The 19,051-nt window shown below is 43.9% G+C and overlaps 1 protein-coding gene across 13 annotated transcripts in view; it reads left to right on the forward strand.

Moving 5' to 3' along the window:
* ULK4 (unc-51 like kinase 4) overlaps positions 1-19,051 on the forward strand; it is a 617,184-nt gene that overhangs the window by 286,618 nt on the left and 311,515 nt on the right. For 12 of the 13 annotated variants that reach the window (XM_051852640.2, XM_051852641.2, XM_051852637.2 and 9 more), the window contains one exon: positions 2,209-2,257. The exons of the other annotated variant lie outside the window; for it this stretch is intronic. In XM_051852640.2, coding sequence (XP_051708600.2) covers positions 2,209-2,257 — 49 coding nt within the window. The remainder of the gene's footprint in view (positions 1-2,208; positions 2,258-19,051) is intronic. 13 annotated transcript variants of the gene reach the window in all.

A 19,051-nucleotide genomic window follows, 5' to 3' on the forward strand; every position in this document is an offset into this window, starting at 1 on the left:
TACAAATGAAATGAATGTTCATATCCAATTGCCACCCCCCCAATAGACTGAGATCACAGAAATAATCACATTGATTTACTTCTAAATGAAATGTACATTTACTTCCGTTTTTAAATTTTTAATAGGTGAGCAGTGTTGGCATATGTTTACGTGGTACAATGTGATGTTATGTACATGTGTACATTTTGAAATGGTTAAACTGGGCTGGTTTGCATATCCATCACCTCATTTTTATTATTAGTGTTGGGAACATTTAAAATCTCTATTCAGCAATTTTGGAATATAATGGTAAATTATTCTGAACTGTGGCGATCATGCCATGCAACAGATCTCTAGAACTTCTTCTCCTGCATATTGAACCTTGAACCATTGGATTAATAACTCCTCCTCTCCTGTGCATCCCCAGGCCATAGACTATGCTAAACGCCATTCTACTCTCTGCTTCTCAGAGCTCAACGTTTCAGATTTCACACAAATATGAGATCACACAAAGGTTTCTTCCCGTGTATCGGTTTACGTCCCTTAACGTGTTCTGGATTCATCACTGTCACCACACGTGCCCAAATTGCCTCCTTTTGTGGGGCTGAATACCGCTGCATGGTGTCTGTTGAACGTTTATGTCCCTGCGTCCTTGGTGGACACTTAGGTCGTTTGTATCTCTGTTGCCGTGGTCCGTGCTGCAGTGAACAGCAGTCATGTTTGTTTCTGCTGGACTCCGAGGTAGGCCGTTCTCAGAGCTGCAGCCTTTGGGAAATGTGCCCGTGTCTCACTGTTGTCTAACACGTGTTTATAAACACTGTGATCTTGCTGGGTTAGTCACTCGGGCTTCTCTTTTATCTCTGTTTTCACAGACCGACAAGTTCTTGGGAGGCCTTTTGCTACAGATTCCTTCCTAGCCACCTGGTGTTGTCTGTGACAACAGACCTATGGCATATGGAGCAGGCCTCTTTCTTAAACTCCTTCGTTTTTCATATAAAAATAGTCCCAATAAAATATTTGAAAAGGAGTATGATTTTTGTTTTGCTCTGGATTGAAGCAGGAGTCAGCGAACAATAGCTTATGCCCCAAAGATAACCCACTGCCTGGTTCGATACGTGAAGTTTTTTAAGAACATAGCCGTGTCTGTTGGTGATGCTAATTGGCGCTGCTTTTACATTGCAGTGATGGAGATGAGTTGTTGCTAAAGAGTCTGTGTGGTCTGTAAAGTTTACCTGTAGACTGGCCAAACCCTGGGCAGAAGGAGCAATTAGACTTTGAAGTATTCTTCTTCTTCTTCTTCTTTTTTTTTTTTTTTTTGACAGGCAGAGTGGACAGTGAGAGAGAGAGAGAAAGGTCTTCCTTTGCCGTTGGTTCTCCCTCCAATGGCCGCCACGGCTGATCCGATGGCAGGAGCCAGGTGCTTCTCCTGGTCTCCCATGGGGTGCAGGGCCCAAGCACTTGGGCCATCCTCCACTGCACTCCCTGGCCACAGCAGAGAGCTGGCCTGGAAGAGGGGCAACCGGGACAGAATCCGGCTCCCCGACCGGGACTAGAACCCAGTGTGCCAGTGCTGCAAGGTGGAGGATTAGCCTATTGAGCCGGGGCGCTGGCCTGAAGTATTATTCTTAAAACTGGAATGGTTCAGGTTTTGTCAAGGTTGTTTTCTTTAAACTGCATGACAAAAATATTCTTTAGTTACAGCTGATGACAATTTATAACCAGATGAGATGAGGGAAAGTGCCTAGCGTCTACTGGGTGATTGGTGTCCAATTTTTTAAATATTCAAGGCCATTAAAATTCATTGTACATTAATTCATTAATGCTGAGAAGACAGCTAATGAGGCATGGATAAAAAATTACAGTGTGGCATGCTTATAATTGAACTGTGCGGTGAGACTTGGTTACATTGTTTCAGCTAGCATTACCTATTTTGATAGTCTTTATAATAATGTGAATTTTAATTAATATTCACATTAAAAATCAATCTATTTGAGGTTTCACTTGCTACAGATCAATAAGGCTAAGCTAGCAGTCACTTGCAAAAAAGTCTCATATTTCTTGTGTTTAATAGCTGCAGTTCAGTGTATTAAGGCTGAGTGTTTAATCATACTATCTCCCGGTCACAGCATTTTCGCAATAAAACATAGGGATGGCAGTGGTCTGTATCGTGGTAGCAACTTCAGTATGAATTATCTAACGCATGCTTACCTTTTTTTTTTTCCTTAACAGACTTGTGGAAGAAAGCAAACTGATTCCCCTCATTTTTGAAGTGATTCTGGTAAGAAAGGGACTGTGCATTGAAGGTCCAAGTGCAGTGTTTAATTGCTGAAGGTGTCAGTCAAGTTGCCTGAGGAGAGTTGGACGTGTCCCCCTGCCCCAGCCGAGGCAGGATGGTGTGTTCTGTAGCCTCTAACTTCACCACGTCGGACGTCAGCCTCCCCATCTGTGAAGGAGTGCCAAGCTCTGACCTTGGACAGGGTCACCGTTGAGTGTCCCACCCGCATTGCACATAGCCTTTGCTTTTTCTTTCTATTAAATGCCTTTTTTTTTTTTTTTTTTTTTTTTGCTAACAGAAAGGACATCCCTTAACAATATGAGACTATTGCATGTTAATCCACAATTTACTTAGAAATCATAGTTAACCCGAGGTTGACCTGGAGGAGGCAGGCAAAAGGACGATGGACGCACTTGGTTATGAATTTGCTGGTGTCCCAGATGAAGTCCTCCGACTTTCTAATCCCTGAGTACCAGATCAGCAGTGTTGTGCTGTTGAATAAAGTCTTTCAGCTGTGGTTCCTACATGTAGAGTGTAAACTGGGATGCAGAGTTGGCTCTCTTGAGCTCTGATAAATCCCTCTTTGTGCTAAGTACAGATACAAGAATTAGGTTGAAAGTTGAGTTAATGCTAAGAAAGGTTCTCTTGTACTGGAATGTGTTATCCTTTTTTTTTAAACTTTTATTTAATGAATATAGATATCCAAAGTACAGCTTATGGACTACATTGGCTCCCCCCCCCCCCACCCGATGATTTCCCTCCCACCCGCAACCCTCCCCTTTCCCGCTCTCTCTCCCCTTCCATTCATATCAAGATTCATTTTCAATTTTCTATATATACAGAAGATCAGTTTAGTATACATTAAGTAAAGATTTCAACAGTTTGCACCCACATAGAAGTGTGTTATCCTTTTTGACCAAGAACTTGACCTGCGTAGCTCGCTGACAGCACAGAGGACAAATGAGGGGACACTGCCCCAGTCACGCTGGCCTTACCTACCTTGGTCAGAGTGGAGCATTAGCTGTAGGAGTCTGGTAACCCTCCCGATGCAACACTTTCCTTAACCGTCTCAAAATAACAATCTATAGATTGTGTGCTGACTCTTCGGTGTGTGTGGTGAGGACTTTATTTTTCATAGGCACAGGTCACCTTTGCCCTTTAAGGAGAGCTCATTGGGTTTTCTGAGTTTCTTAATCCATTTGTGCATTATAACAAAATAGCATGCACCAATGAATTTATGAAGGACAGAACTCTCTCACAGTCCTGGAGGCTGGAAAGTGTAAGATGAGGGTGCAGGTGTTTGCTGTCTTTGGGGGCTTTCTTGCTGAGCCCCCACGTGGCAGAAAGCAGAAGGGCAAGATCGTGAGCAGCTGCAGAAGCCTTCTCTCTGAGGGCCCTAATTCTGTTACGGGGAAAGGAGCACTCATGGCCTAACCCCCTCTGACTACTACCACATTGGACACACCCACATTTTCCAGGTCTTGGAAATCGCCGCCCTGGACTTTGGTGTTGGATGGGCGGTGGGGATGGTTAGTACTCCCAAAACATGTCTGAAGTGACAAAATGACAAACCGCTTACCCATGCTGTGTGGAACATGCAACGTCGCTGGCATGACTGTGTGTACGTATCCTAAGGCTGTGTGGCATGGCCTAGAAGGGCAGAGGCAGGGTCAGCAGCAGGGTTAAAGAAATGTGATGAGGAGCCACGCCGTGAGGGACGTTGGGTCGCTTCCACCAGCTGAAGTGCGTGTTCCCGCACCTTGGTTGGATGCATTTTCCTCCGTAATTGGTTGTGAGGTTGATGGGTTTAGAGAACAGTGGTTCCAGCAGCCTCCTGCTATTGGCCGCAAGGTTGGGTTCAGGGCAAACATCAAAGCTGTGCAAAGTCAGCCACCCTCGGCCTGCGTATGACAAGAGACTGCTGTTGAACTTGTTCTGGAGCTGTGAAGGTCAACAGAGTTCCTCTTGTGACTGACAAAAAGTTCTCACTCCGTCCTTTGCCTCTCATCTCAAGGGCTACATAGAAAATTCCTTCCTGTAAGGTCAACAGAACCCTTATATACCTGGTTAATCTTTGTACACTAAAAGAAAGTGCTTTGGGGCAGGTGTGGTAGTGCAGCAGGTGTAAGCCACAGCTGGGGATGCCCCCATCCCACATGGCAGTGCTGGTTCAAGTCCCAGCTACTCCAGACTTACGATCCAGCTTCCTGCTATTGGTCCTGGGATGTAGCAGAAGATGGCCCAATTACTTTGGTTCCTGCCACCCACTTGGGAGATCCCGATGGAGTTCCCAGCTCCTGGCTTTGACCCGGCCTAGCTCTGGCTATTACAGCGATTTGGGAGGTGAATTAGCAGATGGAAGATCTCCTTCCCTCTTTTGGTCCTTCTCTCTACATTCCCTCACCTCATCACTCTGCCTTTCAAGTAGGTCAGTGTTTAAAGGAAAGTGTTTGGTGTTTTACAGATGATACTGCATGTTCAGTTGATGAACACCAACCTTGTGCTGTGCTGTGGCTGTGCTGCACAGTGACTGCGTAGAAGCCGACATCTGCTCCCCAGGTCAGGGTCGTTGGCTGTTCTGAGCCCCTTCAGCTGATAGGCGTGTCTGGGTGATGCTTCCTCTCCAATGTGAATAGCTCCATGCTCAGCTTTCCTCTAGGAAATTATTTTAAAGTAGGCATTATCGCTCTAATCTGAAGAAGAAAAGAATTGGAAGTCACCGGTTTGTGGAGCAGGACTTGGATGTTCTTGAAAAATGTTACTGAATTCTCACTCCATTTTTATCTTTCTTGAGTTGAATAATCTCAACTTTTTTTCTCTGTATAAATACATTTTAAAATCAGTGCGATGTCTCTGTAGCAGTTATCCTGTGACTTGTTACCTTGTCCTCTTAGACTTTTTGTTACCAAGCTAGCCATAATGCAATGTTTTATTGATTCTGTGATGCACATCTTTTTCCTCCAGATTTTCACATTGCTGAAACTGAGATATGTTTTCCAAATACATGGCATTTTACAGTTGCTCTCAGCCAGGTGACCTGGTTGTTATTGCTTCAACCAATTTATTTCCCTTTTATAAGTGACTAAGAGTGATGCATTATCAAAATCTATATCTGCATAAGTCTCTTTCAATAAAAAGCAAATGAAATTTTTAAGTGGAAAGAAACCGTGTCATGGTTTAATTGGCAGTGGTTTTCTTTCTTAGTGCTTGATAAAATAACAGTGCATCTTAAGACGGCAAGACTCCTAGATTCAAGGAAACACAAATGTGTATTTCAGTTCGGATTGGTTTCTGAGTTCAAGGGCCAGGTAGTGGCTAGCGGATATATGGCACTGTCAGCACATAATGAGATGATTGTGTGGGATCCTGCAGGCTTGGCTAACTACTTAGCCTTCCAGCTACCCATTTAAAAAAAAAAAAAAAACTAAACAAAGCAGCTTTTGAGTCATTGAGGTGGTGGGCTGCTGTGACCTCTTTTTTTTTTTATTCTCAGCCCAAAACTGTTCTCCAGCTTCTGTTTGATGTAGTTGGAGCCTTCCTAAGAGGCTTTGTAACTTCTTTTCTGGAGTTCTTCATCTGTTGTGTTTCCCGGCAGGTGCATCTCCTCGATGTCGTTCATTAAGAAAGTAAGCCTGTTGCTTCAAAAGGGCAGGGCGTGCGGGCAGCTTCTGTCTTTTTCCTGTAGGCCTGGAGCGAAGGGAAGGTGGAAGGAGCAGAATTCTGAATTCAATGCCTGTTTGTATGAAATAACTGTGCAGAAATCTTCGGAAGAGCAGACATTTCTGGAGTTAGGTGGTAGACTAAGAACTGCAAGCATGGATTCAAATTGCTTAAAATAAATAACTAATTGAAAGTAACTCTTAGATCCTTTTTAAAAGCAGTCTCCAAGTTGTAACGGCCTACTCAGGAGGCACAGTGCCCCTTCCTGTCTGGCAGGGAATGTGCAGTTCCCTCAAAGTGACACTGCAGGGAGAGAGTGCTCTGTAAGCACAGAGTTAGGTTAGAGACGTAGTAGGGGCTTTCCTGGATGGCGGAGTAGAAAGCTGTGGACCCCAGAGGAGAGAAGGATAGACTCTGCTGGCGGGGGAGGTGGGAGGAGTTGGTCTCAGAAGTGATCTTTGAACAAGGTCTTGGGGAGAAAGAGTTGTCTCCCAGCTTGGGGGAGGAGAAAGCTGGCCTGGGGAGTAGTGAGTACATAAATGAGTCGTAAGTGCATGGAGCAGAGACTCTGCAGAAGTAGTAGGTAATGAGGCTAAAGGGTAGCATGGAACAAACTCCTGCCAGGGCTTTATCTGTGGTTATTTCATTGTTTGGCTTTGCAGATAATGCATGCTCTTCAAAATCAAAGTTTCCTCGAGTTCAGAAAACAATCTTCCAGCGCTCCTGTGCTCCGGGAGGTATATGCAAGGAGGAGGGAGGCCGATCCCCTGGGTTTGGGGCTCAGAAAAATCAGACTCAGAGTCGCAGGCAGGCACGTAGGGAAACCTTGAGGGTCCATCCATGCTCCTTCCATCGCCGGAGGACCAAGAGGACCAAAACAGGCTGAAAGCTGGATTCTGGAAGTTTCCATTAATTGTCATGGCCAACCACAGGGCCCGTGGAGAAGGGAGCGTGGAAGACAGAGCTGGTTTGAGAGGTCTAACCTAAGGTCCCGGGAGTGCTGCCACCACGTGCAGGCCAGAGAGCAGCAGAAAGTCTCGATCCTGAACTCAAGCTGCAGGTTTCCCTGCCACTGGTAACCGCAGCAGTGGGGAAAGCTGGGTGGCTGACGGCTTACAGAAAGTTGTTCTTCTTGGGAACCTGACTCTGCTTCCAGATCAGAGCCTCCTCGCAAGAGCCCTCATTCTCTCTCTCTTTTTTAATTTGACAGATAGATTTAGACAGTGAGAGAGAGAGAAAGGTCTTCCTTCTGTTGGTTCACTCCCCTAATGGCTGCTACGGCTGGGCGCTGTGCCGATCTGAAGCCAGGAGCCAGGTGCTTCCTCCTGGTCTCCCATGCGGGTGCAGGGCCCAAGCACTTGGGCCATCCTCCACTGCCTTCCCGGGCCACAGAAGAGAGCTGGCCTGGAAGAGGGGCAACCGGGACTAGAACCTGGCGCCCATATGGGATGCTGGCGCCGCAGGAGGAGGATTAACCAAGTGAGCCAGGGCACTGGCCCCAGGAGCCCTCATTCTCAGCAGCAGCGTGGACAGCCGTGTTGGGCGGGGAGCATGCATTGCATGAAGCTGAATGGATTTGTAGGATACACGGTGGTGAGGGGCCACAGCACTAAGGCGTCTCGGATCTGCTTAACAAATGGGGGATCCTGGATACCATGGGCCATCAGAAGAGTCCAGTGCCTCAACTTAAGAGTGCAGAATTGCCCGATGCACGGAAGGGAACACATTCTGTTTGCCACTTTCCATAGAGTAGAAGTTGCTTTTAAATGTGTCCTAAAGGCAAATCTGGATGTGCCGGCCTTTGAACATTGCTATAACTCTAATCGCTTTTCATTTTATTTCAGTGGTTTATGTTTTGGCCTACTTCGATACATCATTTTAATGCCACGTAATATAGGCAAACTCTGTTTTATTGGAAAAAATCTTTATTCATGGCAGATTTTCCAATATGTGCCAAAATATTGCTGTCATGATATTTTATGTGTCTGTTACAAAGCAAACAATTGAAGAGCAATTTCAGTGGCAAATGTTAACAATAAAAATGGGATTAGCAATACACTAGTTTGACAATTATATTGTTTTAACAGTTCTTGAGGATAGCAGTTGAAGCGAGCATTAGTAAATCTTTCACGTTGACTATCTTTAGAGAAGAGTCTCTTTATGGGCCCTTGGAGCCACAAGGATTTAATCACTGAGACATCAGGGCAGTATAGACTGGCAGCCACATTACATCTAAGGAGTGTTTTCAATCCTTTGCATTCATCAGGCCTCTAAAATCATTTTGCTCCACTCTCGTTGCAGCTCAACTGATGTGAATTAGACCTTTGAAAACATTAACACAGCGAGTTTCTTAAAATTTTAAGAATCTGCCTTGTGTCCAATATGCTGTTAAGATTCTGTGATCGGCCGGCGCCGTGGCTCAATAGGCTAATCCTCCACCTTGCGGTGCCGGCACACCGGGTTCTAGTCCCGGTCAGGGCGCCGGATTCTGTCCCGGTTACCCCTCTTCCAGGCCAGCTCTCTGCTATGGCCAGGGAGTGCAGTGGAGGATGGCCCAAGTGCTTGGGCCCTGCACCCCATGGGAGACCAGGAGAAGCACCTGGCTCCTTCCTTTGGATCCGCGCGGTGCTCCAGCCACAGCGTGCCAGCAGTGGCGGCCATTGGAGGGTGAACCAACGGCAAAAGGAAGACCTTTCTCTCTGTCTCTCTCTCTCACTGTCCACTCTGCCTGTAAAAAAAAAAAAAAAGATTCTGCTATGCACATGGGCAAACATTTCTAAAATAGGAAGCAAGATTTGACTAACATTTCAAAATACTTGACTTGGGGAGATACTTTCAGATTTATAGAAAGATTACCTGTTGGATGCAGGAGATGACTCTTTCTCAAACCTACGTTTATTCTCATTCAGGGCTTTTGTAGATTGCGGAATGGAGCTGTCATACACAGTCTGGTTGTATGCAGAGATCTCTTCACACACCACTGTCGGACGCTTCCATTAGAGTATTACTATGAGTTGTTCTGGGGAATGAAACTGGATTTGCACAACTTTAACTTTGGTAGCTTGGACCATACATTTATTTTTGCAATGTAACTCTCCAGGGCCAGAGTGCAATCTGCTGACACTGGATTGAAGTGAAGTGAAGTTGCCAATAGTAATTGAACAAATGACGGTAACACCATTGACATTCTAACGTATCATGTTGGCTGAACTAATGGGCTGAACTAAGCAAGATAAAATATCAGTAAACTTGAGCTGTAGCTTAAGTAGTTTCCATATAATCAACCCAGTTGTCTTGAAAGAAGATAGAGTTTATTAAGATTAAAAACCCCACACTGTACTCATTGGAAGAAAAAAGAAAAACTGAAGCAGAGCTTAGGGCATCCTTGGCCAACAGCGGAGCATGCAGTGGGAATGTAGTTTTTTCTTTCTTTTTTTTTTTTTTTTCTTTTTCTGACAGGCAGAGTGGACAGTGAGAGAGAGAGACAGAGAGAAAGGTCTTCCTTTGCCATTGGTTCACCCTCCAATGGCCGCCACGGCCGGCGCGCTGCGGCCGGCGCACCACGCTGATCCAAAGGAAGGAGCCAGGTGCTTCTCCTGGTCTCCCATGGGGTGCAGGGCCCAAGCACTTGGGCCATCCTCCACTGTACTCCCTGGCCACAGCAGAGGGCTGGCCTGGAAGAGGGGCAACCGGGACAGAATCCGGCGCCCCGACCAGGACTAGAACCCGGTGTGCTGGCGCCGCAAGGTGGAGGATTAGCCTAGTGAGCCATGGTGCCGGCCGGGAATGTGTTTGTGTGGCTTCTCACGGGAGTGGAATCTTGAGCTTTATCATCTTCATTGTTCTTGTTTGTAGTTGTGCTGTAAATCCTCATCTTCACTTTGAAGAAGTACTAGTAATTCTTCTTCCTCCCTAAAGGAGGTGGTCTAGTTCAAAGGTTTGGGGGAGAAGTTGATTAATGAATGGTAGGGTGTTAAGTGGTGTATTTCTGATGTTGTAGGTTTTTTGTAGTTTGCTTTTTTTTTTTTTTTTTGGTGTCTATACTTAATTGATCAAAGAATTGGAAAATGAAATAGTAGGAGAGGCATTTTTGTTCGGTGTGATATGCTCACAAAAGCCAGTTTGGTCGAATTCTACATGGTAAGTGATACCAGTGGACTTCCTTCCTTATTGTAGACCATCTGAGAATGCCCAGTCCATTGGCCATGGGCCAACATTGCTTTCAGGCTTGCATTAAAAAATAAAATGTTTGCTATGGTTAGGCATTGCCCAGTCACAGTAATCTAAAAGCCGTGTATACGTGGAGCTCTTTGATATATGGATCGAAGTACAGTGACTCACAACACGTGCAAAGACTTACTGGAAGTGCACAGTACAGAATCAATCATTGCTCTTATTGGTATGCACTCAATGCTACTTTTTCTGAAAGTCCTTCAGTAACATAGAAGCCCAATAAGTTTATTCATAAACAAAATGAGAATACCTGCTTTGCTCACAAAGTAGAAATGGCAGCCAAAAGTTACCAGTTTTGATGAAATAAAGCAGCAAACATACATTAGCATTTGCTTTTGGTACTCTTTGCATTGTTTTCCTGAATGAGCAAGAAAGAGCAGAATTTATGCACTTAGCCAGGGCCGCAGAGGATTTTCAGGCTGAGCCAGGGAATCTGATGCATTAAATCAGTTTATGGATTTATGGGGAGAAGTAGAACTTCTTAACTAGCTCTAGCAACTGAAATTGCATTTTGGATTTGTTAGAGGTAACAACCAAATTGGAGACAAACTATGATGTGGAACCAGTGAGGGCTGAGCTATTCTATAGGGTTTTAGGTTTATCTCTTTTGGTAACAAATAATAAATACTTTGAAGAATTTTAAACAATTCAAAAATGTCAAAACATATGAAGGTCTCATAATTTCATGCCAAAGGGTTTGATTATGTTCTCCTCATTAGTCCCCATGTATGTATTATGTCTCTCTTATCTTTTGTCAAATAAATATTAAATTTTGTATCTGTCTTTAGATACAGTGTTTTTAGATATCTGACTTTAGATACAAGGGCATCAATGTTTGTGTGGGTGCACGGCTATGAATTAGCTGTCCTATTTAATGACCACACAATATTTCATTATATTAGCATAATCTATGTAGAAAATCCCAGTAATGGATATTTCAAGCACCTTGCCCAAGCTCTCTGCTAACATGACATATTCTGGATATAATATCTGTGTCATACTTTGTCTCATTGTTGTAGTCCCACCCCTGCTTTTGCACATACTAATGGATAAACTCATTATGTATCTTTCATTTCTTGATTAAATTTTTATCTGCATATCTTATTCTTTTTTGCTGCAATTAAAAGTAGGGTTGATTTCTTAATTTCTCTCTTAGATAATTCACTTTTAGTGTATAGAAATGCAAGTGTTTTTTTTTTTTTTTTTAAACAGGCAGAGTGGACAGTGAGAGAGAGAGACAGAAAGGTCTTCCTTTTGCCATTGGTTCACCCTCCAATGGCCGCCGCGGCCGGCGCACCGCGCTGATCCGATGGCAGGAACCAGGTACTTCTCCTGGTCTCCCATGGGGTGCAGAGCCCAAGCACTTGGACCATCCTCCACTGCACTCCCTGGCCACAGCAGAGAGCTGGCCTGGAAGAGGGGCAACCGGGACAGAATCTGGCGCCCTGACCGGGACTAGAACCTGGTGTGCTGGTGCCGCAAGGCGGAGGATTAGCCTAGTGAGCCGTGGCACCGGCCCGCAAGTGGTTTTTAAAGTCATGATTTTGTAAGCAGCTTAACTGAATTCATGCATTGTTTAAAAATGTTTGTCACCTGGAAGCAGAGACAGTTTTTGCTTCTGTCTTTCTGATTTTTTTGCCTTTCCTTTTTTTTTCTTGCCCAATTGCTCTGGGCAGGACTTGCAGTGATACATCAAACACAAACGGTGAGAATGAGCATCCTTGTCTTGTTCCTGATCTCAGTGAACCGCAGTTTCCTACCTGATACTTTTAATACATATTCTCTTTTCAGTGTATTGTTCAAATTGATTAGCATTTTGTTGAGAGTGTTCTTGCATCCGTTCTTTAGGGGCATTGGCAAGTGATTTTCTGTTCATGTAGTGACCTTCGCTGACATTGTGATGTGGTTAACGATGTGTTCGCGCCTCTTCTGTTCTTTTGGAAGTGTTTGAGAAGGTTTGGCATGAATTCTTCAAGTGTTGATTATCGTTCACCACTGGGTCCCTCAGGTCCTAGGCTTTTTGTTGCTGGGAATTTATTTATTTATTTTTTTTGACAAGCAGAGTTAGAGAGAGACATAGAGAAAGGTCTTCCTTTTCCGTTGGTTCACCCCCCAGATGGCTGCTACAGCCGGCGCCCTGCGCCGATCTGAAGCCAAGAGCCAAATGCTTCCTCCTGGTCTCCTATGCGGGTGCAGGGCCCAAGCACTTGGGCCATCCTCCCCTGCCTTCCTGGGCCACAGCAGAGAGCTGGACTGGAAGAGGAGCATCCGGGACAGAATCCGGTTCCCCAACCGGGACTAGAACCCGGAGTGCTGGAGCCGCAGGCGGAGGATTAGCCAAGTGAGCTGCGGCGCTGGCCGGGAATTTTTTTTAATTACTTAATAAATTTCTTTACCTATTGGTGTGCACAAATTATTTGTTTTTCATATTTTAGTCTTGGTAGATTTTACATTTATAGATATTTATTTTTTACAAGGTTATCCACTTTGTTGATATAGTTTTTCATTGTAGTCTCTTGTGATATGTTTGTATTTCTGTGCTATCAGTTAAAATTTGCATATTTTAGTTTTTCCCTGTTTTTTCTTAGTCTTTAAAGACTTGTAAATTCTTCTTTTCAAAAATATCAACTCAGTTTTATTGATCTTTATTTTTTCTACTGTCTGCTTTATTCTGTTAATTTTTTCTTCTATTTTCGGATCTGTGGTGTTTTCTAGTTCCTTGAGGTGTGAAGTGAGGTTGCTTGACATCTTTTTTTTCCAAAAAAATTTCTTATTCAAGAGGTAGACAAAGAAGTAAACAAACAAACAAACAAACAAACAAAAAAACAAACAGAAAAGAGAATAAAGCATGCTCTCTTGTGCTGGTTCATTCCCCAATTTCTGCAACAGACAGGGTTGGGCCATTGCCAAAGCCAGGAGCTGTGAACCGGATTCACATCTACACTTGGCAGGTGGGGACCCAGTTCCTTGAGGCATCGCCATTGCCTCTTAGGGATGACATTGGCAGGAAGCTGGAGCATGGAGACAGAGTAGGAATTGAGCCAGGTACTCGGATGTGAGATATGGAAAACCTAAGTTCCAGCCTCGCTGGTGGCTGTCTTTTTTCTTCTTTCCCATGGGTGCTTACAGCTATAAACTTCCCCCTCAGAACTGCTTTTGCTGCATTCCATATACTTGAGTGTGTTGTATCTGCATGTTCACTAGTCTCATGCTACTTAATATTTTTTCTTTGAAATGAAGAGAGAGACAGTGAGAGAGAGAGTGCGAGAGAGAGCGAGCGAGCACTTTTGTTCATTGGTTAATCATTCCCCAAATGCTGGCAAAACCTGGTCAAGGCCAGGCCACCTCCAGGAGTCTGAAACTCATTGTGGATCTTCCATGTAGTGGCTGATACTGAACGACTTGCGCCGTGACTTGCTGCCTCCTAAGGTGTGTGTTCGTGGAAAGCTGGAATTGGAAGTAGAGCCCGTACATGGACGCAGGCACGCTGATAGGGGATCTGGACATCTCCAGTGGTGTCTTACTCTCTGTGCCAGACTCCCACACCTGCAGATATTTCTAAATTTCCCTTTTGCGTCCCCCTGCCCGTGGTTCAGGAGTTTATTGCTTAATTGTCACATATTTGGATTTGTTCAATTTTCATTCTGCTTCTGATTTCTGGTTTTATGCTACTGTGATTGGAAAGAATTTGTGATGTGATTTTAATCCTTTGAATTGAAGACTTGTTTTGTGGACTAATGGACGAGCTAACCCGGAGAACGTGCCATGTGTGCCTGAGAGGAATGCGCATTTTGATCTTGTTGGGGGAATGTTCTGCATGTTTCTGCTGGGTACTTTTTTTTTTTTTTTTTTTTTTTGACAGGCAGAGTGGACAGTGAGAGAGAGAGACAGAGAGAAAGGTCTTCCTTTGCCGTTGGTTCACCCTCCAATGGCCGCCGCGGCCGGTGCGCTGCGGCCGGCGCACCGCGCTGATCCGATGGCAGGAGCCAGGTGCTTCTCCTGGTCTCCCATGGGGTGCAGGGCCCAAGCACCTGGGCCATCCTCCACTGCACTCCCTGGCCACAGCAGAGGGCTGGCCTGGAAGAGGGGCAACCGGGACAGAATCCGGCGCCCCGACCGGGACTAGAACCCGGTGTGCCGGCGCCACTAGGCGGAGGATTAGCCTAGTGAGCCGCGGCGCCGGCCTTTTGGTAGGTACTTTTGATCTGTAGTGTTGTTCAAATGCAGTGTTTCCTAATTGATTTTCTGTCTGGATGATCTATCCCTTGTTGAAAAGTGGGATGTTAAAGTCCCTTGCTATTATTGTGGTACAATTTCTTCCTTTATTTGTTTTCTTTTGTTTTGTATTTCTGATCCACTATTGTTAGCGTTCTGTATATCTGCTTTATATATTTAGGTACTATGATGTTGGGTACACAATACTTTTTTTAAAAAGATTTATTTATTTATTTGAAAGGCAAAGTTAGAGACAGAGGCAGAGAGAGAGAGGGAGAGAGAGAGAGATCAATCAATCGATTGATCTTCCATCCACTGGTTCATTCCCCAAGTGGCCACAACAGCTGGAGCTGAACCAACCCAAATATAGGAGTCAGGAATTTCTTCCAGGTCTCTCATGCAGGTACAGGGGCTCAAGGACTTGGGCCATCTTCTACTGCTTTTCCAGGTGCATTAGCAGGGAGCGAGACTGGAAGGGAAGCAGCCAGGACTCGAACTGATGCCCAAATGGGATGCCAGCACTGCAGGTATTGGCTTTACCTGATACACCACAGTGTTGACCACCATAATACATTTCTTTAATTTAATTTTATTTATTCATTTATTTTTGACAGGCAGAGTTAGAGAGAGAGAGAAAGGTCTTCCTTTTCCATTGGTTCACCTCTCAATGGCTGCTGCGGCCAGCATGTTACGGCTGGCATGCTGCGCCGATCCGAAGCCAGGAGCCAGGTGCTTCCTCCTGGTCTCCCATGCAGCTGCAGAGCCCAAGCACTTGGGCCATCCTCCACTGCCTTCCCGGGCCACAGCAGAGAGCTAGACTGGAAGAGGAGCAACTGGGACAGAATCTGGCGCCCCGACCAGGACTAGAACCCGGGTGCCGGCGCCGCAGGCGGAGGATTAGCCTAGTGAGCCGTGGCGCCAGCCCCATTATACATGTTTAATTGTTAGATCTTCTTGATGAACAGGCCTCTTTATCATTATATGATGACTTTCTTTGTATCCCGTGACTGTTTTTGACTTAGTCTAATTTGTGTGATTATAAGTACAGATACTCTGCTCTCTTTAGTTTACCATTTGCTTGAAGTATTTTTTTTTCATCTCTTCACTTTAAGTATGTCCTTACACTTACAGTGAGCCCCTTTTAGGCAGCTTATAGATGAAACATTTTTAAATCACGCCATCACTGTATGCCATTTGATTAAACCATTTAATACATGTATATTTAAAGTAATTATTGAGAGATAAGGACTTACTATTGCCATTTTCATTGTTTTCTGTTTTTGTAGTTTGTATCTTCCTTGCTTATTTTCTTTCGTGATTTGGTCATTTTCTTGTACTTTGGATATATTTTGATTCCTTTCTCTTTAGCTTTTCTATATTTGCTACAAGCTTTTCCTTTGCGATTATTATGAAGCTGATATAAAATATCAGTGTATTTTAAACTGATGTTTCAAACAAAATTTCATGCATGTATTTTTCCCTCCCTCACATTTTGTTACTCATGTCACAATTTACATGTTTTTGTATGGTGTATCATTACCAAAATGATTATAACTGTACTTACTTTGAATGCTTTTATCCTTTAACTTTATTCCAGAGTTAAAAGTAATTTATGAACCACCATACCTAGACTATTCTGAATTTGACAATAACTTTCCCATTTCCAATGATTTTTGTCACTTTCTTATGTCTTTTTTTTTTAAGATTGATTGATTCGAAAGGCTCTATTCACTTTACTTGTTGCACTGTTTTTGTTTTTTGGTTCCTCTGAGTGTATATTTTCAAAACATATGTCTTTGACTTCAGTGAGACATTGTTCTGCTGTTGAATTTTTCAATTCAAACATTATTTTTGTCAGCCTAAAAAATTTTTGACTTTTTTACTGCTTCTCAATGTTGTTCCCTTTCATCTTTTTAAAAAGGATTTATTTATTTATCTGAAGGCCATAGTTAGAGAGAGAGAGAGAGAGAGAGAGAGAGAGATAAAGGTCTTGCATCCACTCTTCACTCCCCAAATGGTTGCAATGGCTGGAGCTGGGCTGGTTTAAAGCCAAGAGCTATGAATTTCTTCCAGGTCTTCCACATGGGTGCAGAGCCACAAGTGCTTGGGCCATCTTCCACTGCTTTTCTAGGCATGTTAGCAGAGAGCTGGATTGGAAGAGGAGCAGCCAGGGCTAGAACCGGTGCCAGCACTGCAGTCTGAGGCATAGCCCACTACACCACAGCACAAGCCTGATTTTGTTTATTCTTTAATTTATTTATTTGAAAGTCAGAATTACACAGAGAGAAGGAAAGGCAGAGAGAAAAAGGGGGGAGAGAAAGATAGAGTGAGAGAGGTCTTCCATCCGCTGGTTCACTCCCCAGTTGGGCACAACAGCTAGAGCTGCACTGATCCGAAGTCAGGAGGCAGGAGCTTCTTCCAGGTCTCCCGCACAGGTGCAAGGCCTCAAGGACTTGGGCCATCCTCTACTGCTTTCCCAGGCCACAACAGAGTGCTGGATTGGAAGTGGAGCAGCCGGGACTTGAATCAACGCCCATATGGGGTGCTGGCACTGTAGGTGGCGGCTTTACCAGCTACTCCACCTTGCCGGCCCAGATTTTGTTTGCTCTTACGTCGGTACCACACTGTCTTGATAACTCTACTTGCATAATATACCTTGAAATCAAGTAATGTAAACCTACAAACTTGTTCTTTGGTTTTCATGTTGTTCCGACTATTTTCGGTCCTTTGTATTTCCATATAATACTAGAATCAGCTTGTTAATATATCTCACAGGACTCCTGACGGGGTACTGGGGTTGCATGGATTGTGTGTATGAATGTGAGGAGCATTAATGTCTGGAGCACATTCAGTCTTCTGATTCATGAACTTGGAACATCCTTGTGTCTTCTTCAGCATCTGTCAGCATGTTGTGTGGCTTGCAATATACAGGTCTTACACAGCTTTTTGTTTAAGTATTTCATTTTTGATGATTTTATAAGTGGCGTTTTGTTACTCCAGTTTCTCATTTTTCATGGCTGGCATCTCAACAACCTTGCGTCCTGCAGCCTTGCTAAACTCATCTTTTGTTTGTAATTCGCTGTGATATTTCCGGCAGTGTGCAGGCTTTGTATTTGCTCTCCTTCCCCTTTTGCAATAGTTAGGACCTCTGGTCCAGGGCTGTGCTGCTGGGAGACATCTGAAGGTCCTTCCAGATCCTGAGGGGACAACACCGGGTCTGACAGGAGCTGTCGGCGTCTTGAAGAAGGTTGTACTTTGCTGAGAAATGTCACTGTCAATGGACTATTTTTCCTGTATATGTTGAAATGATCAAAGCCCTTTCATATTTTTAAATGATTATTCCTTTCTCCTTCCCTTCCTCCCTGCCTCCCTCCCACCCAAGATTACAATAAACTTCAACCCCAGGACTAAAGCCCCATGTGATTATCCTGTATTGTTCTTTTTATATATTGATGTGATTTAGCCAAAATTTTTTTAAATTAAGAACTTGTGAGAGTATGTCTGTGAAGGTTATTCACGTGTAGTTTTTTTTTTCTTGTACTTTTCTGTGGGTTTTGAGGGTAGTGCTGATCCTCAAAAAATGCATTGGAACATGTTTTTTAAATTTTTTTGGGGGGGTTAGATACTTGAAAAAATTTTTTTTAGAATTTATTATTTTCTCCTGAAAATGTTTTGTAAAATTCACCAGTGAAGACTTCTGGGCATGGAGTTTCCTTTGTGGAATGTTTTAAGCTCCAAGTTCATTTTTCTCTTGTGAATAGAGAGTTACTTCTTAGCATTTCATTTGTCAGATTTGTTGGCCTGGAGTTCTTCGTGTTCCCTTGTTATCCTTTAATGACTGATGGTCTCTAGGATAGCCACTCTGATTGTGGCTATTGCGTATCTGATCAACAGTGAATATTCTTCCTTTCCTTGTTCATTCTCAGTTTGGCTAGAGGTTTGTTTCGTTTACTTAACATCTCAAAAAATTAGCTTTTGGGGCAGCAGGGCAGACCCACTTGGGAAGCCCACATCCGCTAGTGGAGTGCCTGGGTTCAGTTCCCAGCTCTCATTCTGATCCAGCTTCCTGCTAATGTGCGTCCTGGGAGGCAGCAGTGATGGCCCGAGTGGCTGGGTCCCTGCTGCTGCGATGGGAGACCTGGCTTGAACTGCAGACTCCAAGATTGCACCTGTACCAGCCGTGGCTCTTACAGGCATTTGGGGAGTAAACCAGTACATAGAGATCACTGCTGCCTGGCTCTTCCTTTACTCATTAGAAATAATTTGGTTTTGGTTTTCATTATAGTGTTAATATTTCGGTTTTATTTTCTGTGTAATCAGTTTTGCTCTGTTTCTTTTTTTGTTTCCTTTGGGTTTCATTTTTTGCTCTTACCTGAATTTTCTAAAGGTGGATGTATAGGTGACTGTTTCGAGACGTCTGTGTTTCTAATACAGTTATTTAGTCCTATAGAGTTCCTTCTAGACCCTACCGCCATTCCATCTCATTGAGTGCATATTTTTTTCAGGCTTGTTTGTGGCCCAGCATATGGTGGATTTTGATAAATATTTGAATATACTTGTGAAGACTCTGAACTCTGCTGTTGTTTGGAGTATTGCACAAATGCCAATTAGATTAAAAAGGTTGTTAGTGTGGTCAAGTCTCCTCTATTTTTACTGTTTTGTTCTCTATCTTTACTGATGTTCTCTTTC

This window comes from Oryctolagus cuniculus, chromosome 10 (assembly GCF_964237555.1).
Source record: "Oryctolagus cuniculus chromosome 10, mOryCun1.1, whole genome shotgun sequence".
NCBI classification, from domain to species: Eukaryota; Metazoa; Chordata; class Mammalia; order Lagomorpha; family Leporidae; genus Oryctolagus; species Oryctolagus cuniculus.